This window comes from Pogoniulus pusillus, chromosome 1 (genome assembly GCF_015220805.1).
Source record: "Pogoniulus pusillus isolate bPogPus1 chromosome 1, bPogPus1.pri, whole genome shotgun sequence".
Classification (NCBI taxonomy): Eukaryota; Metazoa; Chordata; class Aves; order Piciformes; family Lybiidae; genus Pogoniulus; species Pogoniulus pusillus.
In genome coordinates, this window is record NC_087264.1 from 53,899,647 (window position 1) to 53,914,995 (window position 15,349).

At 50.2% G+C, this 15,349-nt stretch overlaps 1 protein-coding gene across 1 annotated transcript in view; it reads left to right on the forward strand.

Moving 5' to 3' along the window:
- EXT2 (exostosin glycosyltransferase 2) overlaps positions 1-15,349 on the forward strand; it is a 100,115-nt gene that overhangs the window by 29,550 nt on the left and 55,216 nt on the right. Inside the window, exon 7 of the mRNA XM_064152515.1 lies at positions 2,454-2,547. Within this exon, the coding sequence (XP_064008585.1) occupies positions 2,454-2,547 (94 nt within the window). The remainder of the gene's footprint in view (positions 1-2,453; positions 2,548-15,349) is intronic.

The window sequence follows — 15,349 nt, forward strand, 5'->3', positions numbered from 1 at the left end:
GCTGGAAGCTGCTCAGCAGAGCAAGGTGCTGGTCAGCAGCCATCTGAAGATGAGCCAGGGTGTGCCCAGGTGGCCAAGAAGGCCACCAGCATCCTGGCCTAGATCAGCAAGTGTGGGCAGCAGGGGAGGGGCAGGGATCATGCCCCTCTGCTCAGCACTGGTGGGCTTACACCTTGAATACTGAGTTCAAATTTGGGTCTCTCACTGCATGAAGGACATTGAGGGACTGGAGTGTGTCCAGAGAAGGGCAAGGAAGCTGGTGAAGGGTGTGGAGAACAGGGCTGGTGAGGGTGGATGAGGGACCTGGGGTTGTTCAGCCTGGAGAAGAGGAGGCTGAGGGAAGACTTTCCATCTCTATACAGCAACTCCCTGAAACCAGACTGGAGCAAGGAGGAGATTGGTTTGTTTTCTAACAAGCAACAGGACAACAGGAAACAGCCTCAAGTTGTGCCAAGGGAGGTGTAGGTTGAAGATGAGGAACAATTTCTTCCCCAAAAGGGTTGTCAAGCCCTAGACCAGGCTGCCTAGGGCAGCAGTGGAGTCCCCAACCCTAGAGGAGTTTATAGAGCTGTGTAGATATGGTGTTGAGAAACGTGGTTTAGTGGTGGGCTTGGCAGTGTTGTGTTGATGATTTGGTTCCAAGATGACAGAATGTCAGGGGCTGGAAGTGACCTCAGAAGATTATCCAGTCCATTCCTCCCTGATAGATCATGGAGTTCTTTTCAAACCTTAATGATTCTATGATTTGGGAAATTATGTGCTGCATGTTGTGTTATGAGGGAAGACAGAGAGATTTGGGGCTGTTTAGTCTGGAGAAGAGCAGACTGAGGTGGGGATCTGATCAGTACTGATCAGTCTTTAAAGGGTGGGTGTCATAGAATCAACCAGGTTGGAAGAGACCTCCAAGATCATCCACTCCAATCTAGCACCCAGCCCTATCCAGTCAACCAGACCATGGCACTGAGTGCCTTATCCAGTCTTGAAGACCTCCAGGGACGGTGCCTCCACCACCTCCCTGGGCAGCCCATTCCAATGCCAATCACTCTCTCTGCCAACAACTTCCTCCTCACATCCAGCCTGTACGTCCCCTGGCACAACTTGAGGCTGTGTCCCCTTGTTCTGTTGCTGTTTATCTGGGAGAAGAGACCAACCCCACCTGGCTACAGCCTCCCTTCAGGTAGCTGCAGACAGCAATGAGGTCTGCCCTGAGCCTCCTCTTCTGCAGGCTGCACACCCCCAGCTCCCTCAGCCTCTCCTCATAGGGTTTGTGCTCCAGGCCCCTCACCAGCTTTGTTGCCATTCTCTGGACACTTTCCAGCACCTCAACATCTCCCTTGAATTGAGGAGCCCAGAACTGGACACAGTACTCAAGGTGTGGCCTGAGCAGTGCTGAGTACAGGGGCAGAATAACCTCCCTTGTCCTGCTGGCTACACTGCTCCTGATGCAGGCCAGGATGCCATTGGCTCTCTTGGCCACCTGGGCACACTGCTGGCTCTTCTTCAGCTACTATCTGTCAATACCCCCAGCTCCCTTTCCTCCTGGCTGCTCTCAGCCACTCAGTCCCCAGCCTGTAGTGCTGCTTGGGGTTGTTGTGGCCAAGAACGCGTTTCAGCTGAGCTAGCCTCGGTCCTGCTCTCTTTTGCCAAACCAGGCTGTGGCAGCGCCGCGGCTGCTCCTCGTTTGTGTCAGGAGAGTGGAACCAGGCTTTTTTTCAGTGGTGCCCAGTGCCAAGACAAGGGGCATTGGACACAAACTTGAACATCATAAGTTCCATCTAAACATGAAAAGAGCTTCTTTAATTTAATGGTGTTGGAGCACTGGAGCAGGCTGCCCAGGGAGGTGGTGGCGTCCCCATCTCTGAAGACATTCAAAAACCTTTTGGATACATTCCTTTGTGACCTTTTCTAGGTGAACCTGCCTTGGTATGGGGCTTGGACTCCAGAAGTCCCTTGCAAACCCTACCATTCTGTGACCATGGAAATGCTAGATTCTCTCTATTGTACCATGACTCCTAAGATCTTCTGAGCCTGCAGGAGATAGTTGTAGTTGAATGCACTGTGTTAAGGAGTTAAATTATTCTTTCCCTGCACACAGTATTCCCTGCTAAGTGATTGTGCCCAGGCATTTGCTGGGGAATAGATTGCCCAGGGATGTAGTGGAGTCATCATCCCTGGAGATGTTCAGGAAATGCGTGAACATGGCACCTGGGGACATGCTTTAATGGCCATGGTGGTGTTATCTGTGGGCAAACTGACTGGGGTGGTGAGGGAGGTGCTGCAGAACAGTAAATGACACTGACAAAGCACTGCTAATATTTAGTAGATGTGTCTTATTAGACTAGGGCAAGATTCTGGGTTGTAAAAGCAGTTAACATCTTCATGTAGAATTTCTTTCTTCTCATCTTACTGTTTGGTTTCTGGTTTATTTGTAGTTGTTTGTTCTTTTGTTGTAGGGCTTCTGTTGTCATCCCTGAAGAAAAGCTGCCTGAAATGTACAGCATCCTCCGGAGTGTCCCTCAGCGACAGATTGAAGAGATGCAGAGACAGGTAAAAGAATGTCCTGTGCTGAAATTGGATTCGTGAGTCTTTGGTTTGGGGTTGGAGTGTAGATTCATACAACTTGCTGTGAGAATGCAGAGTATCAGAGGATCTCAGGATGTTAGGGGTTGGGAGGGACCTCCATAGATCAAGTCCAAGCCCCCTGCCAGAGCAGGACTAGAGAATCTAGCACAGGTTGTACAGGAACACATCCAGACATGGCTGGAAAGTCTCCAGAGAAAGAGACTCCACAACCTCTCTAGGGAGCCTGTGCCACTGCTCTGTCACCCTTACAGTCAAAAAGTTCTTCCTCATGTTGAGGTGGAACCTCCTGTGCTGCAGTTTCCCTCCTTTGCCTCTTGTCCTAACCCAGGGCACAAGTGAGCAGAGGCTGTCCCTGTCCCTTCCTTTCTGACCCTCAGCCCTCAGCTCTTGATAGACCTTGATTAGGTCCCCTCTCAGCCTTCTCCTCTCCAGACTAACCAGCCCCATGACTGTCAGCCTTTCCTCATCAGGCAGTGCTCCAGTCCCTTTATCATCCTTGTAGTCCTCCATTGGACTCTCTCAGGCAGATTCCTGTCCTTCTTGAAATGGGTAGCCCAGAACTGGATTCAGTGTTCCAGGTGGGACCTCACTAAGTCAGAGTAGAGGGAGAGGAGAACCTCCCTGGATCTGCTGGCCCCCCAGGATACCATTTGCCTTCTTGGCCACAAGGGCACTTTGCTGTCCCATATAGAACCTGATGCCCACCAGCACTCCCAGGTCCTTCTCCACAGGGCTGCTCTCCAGCAGATCACCTCCCAACCTGTACTAGTGCAGCTTTAGCAGGGGGGTTGGACAGGATGATCTCCAGAGGTCCTTTCCAACCCCTACCAGTCTGTGATTCTGTGAAATATCTTCTACTTTACTCAAGTTGTTGCCAGTTCTTGTGGATGAGCTTGGCTGCTCTGTACACTGTCACTGGCTGTTTTAATCCTTCATCCTCAACAGAAGAGAGCTTTTATTTGTGTGAGGATTTTCTTTGTGAGGAATTTCATGATCAGACCAGGGGGCTAGGTTTCAACCATGCTGAATATATACAGGTGACATTTTTGGGCCAGCAAAGATGAGAGATTAAAGTAGAAAGTAGTATCTTTCCTCCTTGTCACCTTATTGAACCTGTTGAAAGGCAAGGGAGTATATTTAGCATTAAGTGACGAGGAACTGAGACATGGAGAAAGAGCGAGCTAGATATAGAAGGGGGAAGGTGAACTGTCAGATCTCAGATGGCTTTTAAGGACCCATCTGTAGTCAATTTTCTGCCAAGTATTGTGAAGATAGATCTCTGAAATCCCTTTCCCCAGCCTTAGTCCAGTTATCTTTTGTGTGGTCCTCACAAAAGTCAGCCTCAGTTGTGGTTTGTCAGAGCATAGCCTACAATGTTCAGGGTATTTCTGCATAGAGAGAGCTGAAAGCTGCACAGTGCAGATTAACACTGGATCCGTGTGGAGAAAATAGACTCTCAAATCTCTTTTCACACTTCAATTCTGCTGCCAGCTTCATTTCATTCTCAGTTTCAGTCTGCAAATATCAAAGCAGCCATCAGAGGTCTCCTTCCTCCTTAGTCCCTGCACACAGATGAACCCCTTCCTTTTCAGTAGGACCTGCTGGCAGCACCACGTTGCTGCAGGTGAAAAAAGTGACTTTGCAGTTAACAGCTCCTAGCAAAGTGATTTTTGCTTTATTTGCTTTCTTTGACATGAAGGTAGAGATGTTGTCAGGAGGGCGTTTAGCTTGACAAAGCTTTGAGACTAACAGGAGCCATCTGTTAAAACCTGCATTCAGTGTCTTGGCGTCTGGTTTACTCAGCTCACAAAATCATCATTGCAAGAGAGTGCAGCTGACCTCATGGACAGCTTGAAGAGTGAGCTTGAAATACTGAAATCAGGAAACAGCAGTAGTTTGTAGAAAACCCAACCAAACCAACCACAAAACCAAAACAGAACTAACCTCATCTCCTTCTGTGGCAAGAAAATTGTCCTTGTGGATGTGTCCACTTGGACTCCATGTAAGCCTTTGCCACTGCCTGCCATAGTGTCCTCCTAAGGAAACTGGCTGCTTGTGGCTTGGATGGGTGGATGCCTTGCTGGGTGAAAAACTGGCTGGATAGGCCCAAGGAGAGGTGGGGAATGGAGTTAAACCCAGCTGGTGACCAGTCCCCACAGGTGTTCCTCAGGGCTCAGTGCTGGGGCCATTACTCTTTAATGTCTTTATCAGTGAGCTGGATGAAGGAATTGAGGCACCCTCTCTAGGTCTGCAGATGACACGAAGGTGGGCGTCAGTGTGGATCTGCTTGAGGGTGGAAAGGCACTGCTGAGTGACCTGGATAGGTTGGATTGATGGACCAAGGCCAGTGGGATGAAGGTCAACAAGGCCAACTGCTGGGTCCTGCCCTTGGGTCATAACAACCCCATGAATGCTCCAGGCTTGGAGCAGAGTGACTAGAAACTGCTGGCAGGAAAGGATACAGGGGATGCTGGTTGACAGCTGGCTGAAGATGACACCAGTGTGGCCAGGTGGCCAAGAGGGCCACCAGCATTCTGGGCTGGATCGGCAATGGTGTGGCCTGCAGGACTGGGGCAGGGATCATCCCCTTGTACTCAGCACTGGTGAGGCCACACCTTGAATCCTGGGTTCAGTTTCGGGCCCGTCACTGCAAGAAGAACATTGAGGTGCAGGAGCAGGTCCAGAGAAGTGCAGTGAAGCTGGTGAAGAGTCTTGTGAAGAGCAGCTGAGGGATCTGGGATAGATTAGTCTGGAGGCTGCATAGGGTTGTTTCAACCCATGTGCAGGACCCAGCACTTGGCCTTGTTAAATCTGACTGCACTGAGATCTTTGGGCATTATCCACCTGAACTTGAGCTTTTCTGGTTCAGTCACAGAGCATTGTGCCCTCAACAATTCCTAGTTGAGTTTCCCATCTTTCTTCCCAGCAGGGAGTCATTTTGGTGCTCATAGCCTGGTCTACACTGTTGTAGATTTTCAGTTCTGTGAGCAGACCCTGTGTCTGTGAGAAGTGGAGACCAGCTCTTAGAGACCCCAAGATATTGACCATCCAGAACAGCCTCTGCTGGCTGAGCTGCTAAAATTGACAGCAGTCTAAGTGGAACTGCAGCATCTCTGGGAGTGCTGCCTTGTCTGGTTCCTGCAGTAAAGCGCTGTCCTTCTGGTTTGCTGTGAAGCTTTCTTGCCCATCTCCCAACCAGTTCCAGATGGAGTCTGAAACGCTGGCAGAGGTACCCAGAGGCCAGTCCCTAAGCAGCTCAGCTGCACAGCTACTGAGCCAGCAGGTTTGGTGCTGCAGCCTCATGTTTTTCATTTCTCCAGCACCCAGGTAACAGCAAAGTTCTACAAGACAAGAAAGGGAAATAAGTGGGCTAGACATGTGTGAGAGTGAAATCAGACATCTTGTGTTCCTCAAGAAGAGTGAAACAGGTGAAGGCAAACAAGCAGAGCAGAGCTTTGCTGGTTTCCTCCCCTCTCTACTTTCCCCCTCAATAGGTTTTTCTAATCAGAATCTCTGCTCCCTAGGAACAAGTGAAGGGGCAAGAGGAAAAGTCCTCAAATTGTACCAGGGGAGGTTTAAGTTGGACATTAGAAGAAACTTTTTCCCTCAAGGGTTTCTGAAAGACTGGAACAGGCTCCTCAGGGAGATGGTTGAATCCCCACCCCTTGAGGTGTTTACAAGATGCAGAAATGAGGTTGCTGGGGTTGTTCAGCCTGGAGGAGAGGAGGCTTTGGGTAGACTTAATAGCAGCCTTTCAGTACCTGAAGGGGGGCTGTAAGAAGGCTGCAGAGGGACAGTTTGCAAAGGCCTGCAGTGATTGGAGTGCAATGGTTTGAAATGAGAGAAGAGCAGATTTAGGTTGGATGTTAGGAGGAAGTTTGGCAGAATGAGAGTGATGAAGTACAGCAATAGGATGCCCAAGGTGGTAGTTGAGACCTACAGGAAAGCTGGGGAGGGACTTTTAGAGTGTCAGGACTGGGAGGAATGGAGTAAAACTACAAGTGGGTAGAGTCATAGAATCAACCAGGTTGGAAGAGACCTCCAAGCTCATCCAGTCCAACCTAGCACCCAGCCCTGTCCAGTCAACCAGACCATGGCACTAAGTGCCTCAGCCAGGCTTTGCTTCAACACCTCCAGGGATGGGGACTCCACCACCTCCCTGGGCAGCCCATTCCAGTGCCAATCACTCTCTCTGCCAACAACTTCCTCCTAACATCCAGCCTGTACGTCCCCTGGCACAACTCGAGGCTGTGTCCCCTTGTTCTGTTGCTGTTTGTCTGGCAGAAGAGCCCAACCCCACCTGGCTACAGCCTCCCTTCAGGTAGTTGTAGACAGCAATGAGGTCTGCCCTGAGCCTCCTCTTCTGCAGGCTGCACACCCCCAGCTCCCTCAGCCTCTCCTCATAGGGTTTGTGTTCCAGGCCCCTCACCAGCTTTGTTGCCCTTCTCTGGACACCTTCCAGCACCTCAACATCTCTCTTGAATTGAGGAGCGCAGAACTGGACACAGCACTCAAGGTGTGGCCTGAACAGTGCTGAGCACAGGGGCAGAAGAATCTCCCTTGTCCTGCTGCCCACACTGCAACTGATACAGGCCAGGATGCCATTGGCTCTCTTGGCCACCTGGGCACACTGCTGGCTCATCTTCAGCTACTATCTACCAGCAGCCTCAGGTCCCTTTCTTCCTGGCTGCTCTCAGCCACTCTGTCCCCAGCCTGTAGTGCTGCTTGGGGTTGTTGTGGCCAAAGTGTAGAACTCTGCACTTGGCCTTGTTCAATCTCATCCCATTGGCCTCTGCCCACCCATCCAGCCTGTCCAGGTCCCTCTGCAGGGCTCTCCTACCTTCCAGCAGATCAACTCCTGCTCCCAGCTTGGTGTCATCTGCAAACTTACTGATGCTGGACTCAGTCCCCTCATCCAGATGATGGGTAGATTCGGATTGGGTGTTAGAAGAAGTTCTTCACAGTGAGGGTGCTGAGAGACTGGCACAGATTTCCCGAGGTGCTGGTGGAAGCCTCATCCCTGGATGTTTTTAAGGCCAGGCTGGATGTGGCTGTGGGCAACCCGATCTAGGTTGAGGTGTCCCTGCCCATGCAGGGGGATTGGAGCTAGGTGATCCTTGAGGTCCCTTCCAGCCCTGACAGTTCTATCATTACGTAGAGAAGTTTTCCGTCACTTCCTTCTACCTCTGCCTTTTTCCCCCTCTTTTTGTGAGTTCAATCTCACTCAATACACAGAGATCTCCTCAAGGTCTTTCCTCACTGCATACCAACATACTTGGAAGTCTTTTAACCCAGCTAGGCTCATGCAGACACTGGGTCAGGATATGGAAGTGCTGTGCAGTGGGAACAGAGGGGTTACTGCTCTGTTTGTTTAGACATTCCTCCCAGCTGAATGGATTCTAGGTAAGGAGTTTATTTGCACAAGAAAGCTCTCTGCCCCTTCCTTTTTGACATTGTAACACTCCCCACCTAACAGAAAGAAAACTTTGGTGTTAATATCCGGTTGAAGATGAGGCAGAGTGTGCCCAGGTGGCCAAGAAGGCCAACAGCAGCCTGGCTTGGATCAGCAGTGGTGTGGCCAGAAGGACTAGGGCAGGAATCATTCCCTTTTGTTTGATTCTGATGAGGCCATATCTCAAATAGTGGATTGAGTTTTGGGGCCCTCACTCCAAAGAGGACATTGAGGTGCTGGAGCATGTCCCAAGAAGGGCACCAAAGCTGGCGAAGGGTCTGGAGAACAGGACTGGGGAGAAACAGCTGAGGGAACTGAGGGTGTTTATTGTGGAGAAGAGGAGGCTGAGGGGAGACTTCATTGCTCTCTGCAACTCCCTGAAAGGAGGTCAGCAGGAGCAGGGAGGTCATTCTGCCCCTGTACTCTGCACTGGTTAGACCACACCTTGAGTACTGTGTTCAGTTCTGGGCCCCCAGTTTAGGAGGGACATTGAGATGCTTGAGCATGTCCAGAGAAGGGCAACGAGGCTGGGGAGAGGCCTTGAGCACAGCCCTACGAGGAGAGGCTGAGGGAGCTGGGATTGGTTAGCCTGGAGAAGAGGAGGCTCAGGGGAGACCTCATTGCTGTCTACAGCTACCTGAGGGGAGGTTGTGGCCAGGAAGAGGTTGCTCTCTTCTCTCAGGTGGCCAGCACCAGAACAAGAGGACACAGCCTCAGGCTGTGCCAGGGGAGATTTAGGCTGGAGGTGAGGAGAAAGTTCTTCACTGAGAGAGTCATTGGACACTGGAATGGGCTGCCCGGGGAGGTGGTGGAGTCGCCGTCCCTGGGGCTGTTCAAGGCAGGACTGGACGTGGCACTTGGTGCCATGGTCTGGCCTTGAGCTCTGTGCTAAAGGGTTGGATTGATGATCTGTGAGGTCTCTTCCAACCCTGATAATACTGTGATACTGTGAGGTGGGAGTTGGTCTCTTCCTCCCTAGTATCAAGTGATAGGAGAGGAATTGGCCTGAAATTGTGCCAAGGGAGGTTTAAGTTGGAGATGAGTAAAAAATTCTTTGCTGCATGAGTGGTCAGGGATTGGAACAGGAGTCACCATCCCTGGAGGTGCTGAAGAAACCTGTGGCCATGGCACTTTGGGACATGTTTTAATGGTGGTGTTGGGCTGAAAGTTGGACTCAATGCTCTTGCAGGTCTTGTCCAACCCAAACAACTCTGTGCTTGTAAGAGTGGCCACGTAGCATTCCTGGCTTTTATTAGTGAAGGTCTTAGCCTTTTTGTCTTTGTGGACAAAGAAAAGCTAAAAAGGCATGGAAATTTAAAAAACTTGGGATAGGAACCAGGTAGCTTGCAGAGTTTGTTCCCACAGTGGAGTTACCTGGATGAGCTGCCATGGTTTCTGCAGTGCAGGTCCCATGTGTCTCAGCCCTGACCTGAAGCTGTGGGTCAAACAGGGCTGAAGCCAGACCCATCAATCAGTGCCTTGTTTCAGTGCCACGTTCTGACACCATGAGTGGCTGGCTTTGCTGAGGCCTCTCCTGCCTTTCATTTCATCTGCTGCTTTGGCTCTTCTTCCAGGAGGGCTCTCTGGAGTCATTTCAGCTCTTATCAGCTTGCTGACAGCTATATGAGTGCTCTGCTGGCTCCAGCCAGCCCTGCTGCTGTCAAAAGGCCTCCGCTTGCAGCAGGGCCTGGGTGCTGCTGGGGGTTTCCTCTGGGGCAGGGCTTGCTTCTTAGAGTCCCAGAGCTGTTGTGGCTGGAAAAGACCTTTAAGATCGAGTCCAACCATTCTCTAGCTCTAGCAAGGCTGGTGCTAAACTGTGTCCCTCAGCATCACATCTTTGTGTCTTTTGAGCACCTCCAGGGATGGGAATTCCACCACCTCCCTGGGTAGCTCGTTCCAGTGGCTGAGAACCCTTTCAGTGAAGAGGTTTCTTATGCTGCCCAACCTAAGCCTCCCCTGGTGTAACTTGGGGCTGTTTCATCTTGTCCTATCACTTCTTCCTGCAGAGAAGAGACCACCTGGCTCCATCCACCTTCCAGGGAGTTGTAGAGAGCAGTGAAGTCTCCCCTCAACTTTCTCTTCTCCAGGCTGAACACCTCCAATTCCTGCAGCTGCTCCTCACCAGACTTGTTTTACAGACCCTTCTTCTTTATTGCCCTTCTCTGGACGTGCTCCAGCACCTCAGTGTCCTTCTTGGAGTGAGGAGCCCAGAATTGAGCTCAGTATTTGAGGTGTGGCATCACCAGCACCCAGTACAAAAGGATGATCCCTGCCCTGGTCCTTCTTGCTGTGCTATTGCTGATCCAGGCCAGGATGCTTGTGGCCTTCTCAGCCACCTGGGCACACTCTGGCTCATCTTCATCCATTTTCACAGAGCTTCATTCCAGTATCAGTGCTGGAATTTTTTTGAGCAGTTAGATTTTTCTACAAGTCCTTTCCATGCCAATATTCAACTTGCAGCTGCAGTTCTTCCTGTGACAGGGAACAGCTTCTGTCTCAGGGCTTCTTGAGACTCATCAAACTGAGAGGAGCTTTCATCTGCCTGCCATTTGTGGCGTTTGAAGGAGGGTGAGTGCAGAGGCTCACTCTGCTTTAATCCTCCCAGAGTACTTCAGTGGAAGTCCAGGTGCCCCGTAAATGTCAGGCCTGAACAATTTGCCATCTTATCAGATGCAGTGAAGTTTAGTTCCAGCCCTCCCACCCCTCCCCCAGAGGGGAAAAAAACCCACATTTGTGGCTGCAAACAGCTAAGGAAAGACAAAACCCTTCCTGGCTTACTGCCAGGATCGCCAGGGGAGTTGTAGGATCTTGGCACTACTATATGAGACTTTCCTTGCTCTCCAATCTGCCCCTCTTGAGATCTTGTGGATTCTTCTCCTATATACTGATGTCTGCCCTACCCTGTTGCTTCCTAGAAGGAAAACTTTTATTCTTGTTGTGGCATCTCTAAGAAAGGGCTCAGGAAGTTGAGGGCACTCAGTGATGCAGTGGACTTTGGGTACTTAACCCTTTGTACACAGTTAGGGTAGGCTGTGGAAAAAATCTGATGATCTCCAAAGCAGATTGACCTCCCCTGCTTTTGGAGAAGTAAAGTATGTCCAGCAGGTCTGGGGAAGTTCTCCTTCCCCTTTACTCTGCCGTGGTGAGACCACTCCTGGAATGCTGTGTCCAGTTTTTGGATTTCCAACAGAGATAGGGAACCATTGGAAAGAGTCCGAAAGAGTTATGAGGATCATTGCAGGACTTGAACATCCCTTCTATGAAGAAAGACTGAGAACCTTAGGACTGTTTAGTCTTGTCTTGAGAAGAGAAGGCTGAGGTGGGATCTGATCATTGTCTATAAATATCTGAGGGGTGGGTGTCAAAGTGAAGGTGCCAGGCTCTTTGGTGATGCCCAGTGATAGGACAAGGAACAAGGGGTGTAAGCTGGAGCCCAGGAGGTTCCACCTCAATGTGAGAAACTTCTTCACTGTGAGGGTGCTGGAGCCTTGGACCAGGCTGCCCAGGGAGCTTGTAGAGTTGTCTTTTCTGGAGAACTTCTCCAGGTATCCCTGGAGAAGACCTCATGCATCAAAGGGAAAAGGCAAACACCTTCTTCTTCATATTTTTAGTTGCAAAGAAAAGTCCAAGCTAACAATGTAAATGCTCATCAATGTTGCTCTTTTGGGGGGCTAGCAAGGACCTCTCAACTGGGTTTTAATGTTCCTCTGGGACATTTCTCTTCTCTTACCAAATGTGGCTTCATACTGCAAAAAAAATGTTCCTCTGTTTCAGATCAGAGAATCACAGAACTGTTTGGCTTGGAAGGGATCTTAAAGTTCATCTAGTTCCAACCTCCTTGCCCTGGGCAGGGACACCTTCCACTAGACCATGTTGCTCAAAACTTCATCCAGTGTGGCTTTGAATGCCTCCAGGGAGGGGCATCCACAGCCTCCCTTGGCAACCTATTCCAGTGTCTCAGCACCCCCACTGCAAAGAACATCTTCCTAATCTCCAGTCTAAATCTTCCCTCTTCCATATTAAAGCCATTCTCTCTTACTCTGTCTTTACAAGCCCTTGTAAAAAGTCCCTCCCCAGCTCTCCTGTACCCTGCTTCCAGTACTGGAAGGCTGCTTTAAGGTCTCCCTGGAGCCGCCTTCTCTCCAGGTTGAACAGCCCGAAGTCCTTCAGCCCACTCTCATAGGATAGGTGGCCCAGCCCTCTGATCATCTTAGTGGCCCTACTCTGGATCCTCTCCAACAGATCTCTCACTGTCCCTCTTGTGCTGGAGACTCCAGAGCGGGGCACAGCACTCCAAATGGGGTACCACAAGAGCAGAGTGGCAGAATCACCCCTGCTGACCTGCTGGCCATGCCTCCTTTGTTGCAGCCCAGAGTTTGGTTGTTGGGGGGGGCAGCCAGCAGACACATACATCTATTTCTATCAAGAAAGCTTATAGCTTACAGGAAACAGAGCAAAATCTCCCTTCATCAAAAGGACAAGTTCTTCCTGGTTTGGAGCTTAAGCTGTGCAATTGAGGCCTGTGCTGATCTTTTGACTGCTGTAATATGGGGGTAACCTTACCTAGATTTGTTGGCCTAGCTTCAGAAAGATACCCTTTCATGTGTGTGATTGGCACAGGCCTGCCTTTGTGTTTAGCTTCTCTAATCAAGGCAATTTAAGCTTCTCTTCTCCCAGCATTAGTGTAGCGGGCATGGGAAATCTCAAACACGAGGGATCTTGTTGCAGCAGTTGACACAAATAAAAGCAGTTGTGCCTTTTATTTATTTGTTTGGTTGGTTGGTTTGGAGGGGAGGGATGCTGGATGCTGATTCAAAGTTTCCAAGCCTGCTTTTTAGCTGCCTTACAAAGCCAAGCAAGCGGAGAGAGTGGGGCAGCTGCTGAGGAGGGGAGATGCTGTTGGACACTGGGACGAGATCACAGTGGGAAGCAGCAGTTGGGTGTACCTCAGAAAGCTGGGAAAGGTGTAAACAGATCCTCAATTTATCTGTAGAGTGGGCTCTCCAAACACTGTTTTATTGGCCAGTGGCTCCTGCTTTACTAACCTCTAACCTCTGCACTACTCGGAGGTGCTGCCCACCAGCCAGCCTTGTCTTTGAACCCCCTTAGGCTCCTGCCACCTCAAAGGCTCGCAGGCGGATTCCTGTGTTTTGCTTAGGACCTCACCTCTCGGCAGGATGCCTGCAGCAGGGAAAACTGATCCACCCTCAGAACATAGACATATTTGAAGGCAGTCCTCTTGGGACTCCAAACCTATTGCTTGCAGTTTCAGGAGCTGTCCATCATTTGTCAAGAAATGTGGTTAGAAACCTGCTCCCCCAACCCCCACTCCAACTTGAGGCCGTGCAGGAGTAGAGTCTTCCCTGCAATTACAGGCACAGTGGTGGCTGATGGGGGAGTTATTTTCTGGGCTGCTGCAAGGCTGGTTGGGTGTGCTTGAAATGCGTGAAGGACCAACTCAGCATTAAAAAGGATGATATAAATCAAATCACTCTGGTTTCTCCTGAGGTTAGCTGTGCCTGCACCTTCGAGGGAAAAGCAAGGAGCAACTGGAGTGATTAAGGAACCCTACAAACTCCTGAGAACAGGAGGCAGAGAGAATGAACTGGATTTCGTATCTTTGTCAGTGATGAGTATGAGGGCTAGAAGCCCCCCAGCTGTGAGGACAGGCTCAGAGAGTTGAGGTCTTTCAGCCTGCAGAAGAGAAGGCTTTGAGGACACCTTAAAGCAACCTGCCAGGATTTAAAGTGGGCTACAGGTGAGCTGGAGAAGGACTTTTTGTAGAGTGACAGGACGATGGGTGATGGCTTCCAACTGGAAGAAGTTGGGTTTAGATAAGACATTAGGAAGAAATTCTTCTCCATGGGGGTGGTGAGGCACTGGAGCAGGTTGCCCAGAAAGGTTTTGGAGGCTCAAAGCCTGACAGTGTTGAGATCCAGGTTGGCTGGGGCCTTGAGCAACCTGGTCTAGAAGAAGGTGTCGCTGCCCATGGCAGGGGGTTGAAGCTAGATGATCTTTAAGGTCCTTTCCAGCCCCAACTACTGTAGGACTTTTACATTTCATGTTTTTAAAGCTCTCTGTGCTTTATGAAACTTTGCTTTTCCCCCCTTGTCCTGCTAATGTCTTTGCTGGCTCTCTCCAAACTTGGTGACACTATTCCCAGCCACGCTGAGAATGAAGTGGCTCCTTGCTGCTCCCAGTGCTGATACCTTTTTGCTGGCTCCATGACCAAAATGTCTTGTGGCAGTGGGTTTGCAGGGTACCAGGGCAGTAAATCAGGTTTCCTGGCTGGTGCAATATTGCCTTCTGAAATGAAGCTGTGAAGTTGATGCAATTGTTAATGAAAGAAGCAAGTCTAAGGTGCAGGAGTAGACAGAGGAGGGGAGAACACCAGTGCTGAGATGTTTTATCTCTCCCAGTCTTGTGTTCTTGTTATTTTCAAACCTCAGATCCTATTGCTAAGATGAGAAATAGCAGAAATCTGTTTCAGCAGTCAAGATAATGCAGGATGCCCAAACTATAGAGGGAATGAGAACTGTTCTGTAAAATAGTGTAGGGAATTGATTGTCTCCCTGTACTTGACACTGGTGAGGACACACCTTCAGCACTGGGTTCAGGTTTGGGCCCCTCCCTCTGAGAAGAACATTGAGGTGCTGCAGCAGATCCAGAGAAGAGCAACAAAGCTAGTGAAGGGTCTGGAGAAGAGAAGACTGAGGAGAGACCTCATTTCTCTCTACATCTCCCTGAAAGAAGGTTGCAGTGAAGTGAGGTCAGTCTCTTCTTCCAGGTATCAGGTGATGGAATGAGAGCAAATGGCCTGAAATTGTGCCAGGGGGGTACAGGTTGGGGATTACAAAAAAATTCTGTCCTTGGAGAGTGGTTAGGGATGGGAACAGGCTGCCCAGGGAGGCGGTGGCATCACCATCCCTGAAGGTGTTGAAGAAACCTGTGGCCATAGCACTGTGGGACATGGTTTGATGGCCATGGTGGTGTTAGGCTGATGGTTGGACTTAATGATCTTAGAGGTCTCTTCCCACCCGAACAGTTCTGTGATTATAAGAACACCCAGGGCCATCAGGAAGGGAAAGCATTTCAGGAGTCCCTCCAGCCTGTGTGAAGCTGGTTCTGCTTGAAGGCCTCATAAACCTTATTGAGGCATTTTGGGAAGGCTGAACCCCTGCAGTGGGGCAGAACCTTGCAGCGTCTTGGCGCCTGGTTGAAAAGCTGGAGAAGTGCAGCTTTATGGGCAGTTAACTTTTATTACTCCTGGGTGAATCTTGTGTTGTTAACCACCTCCCACCCAGTCATGGGTTG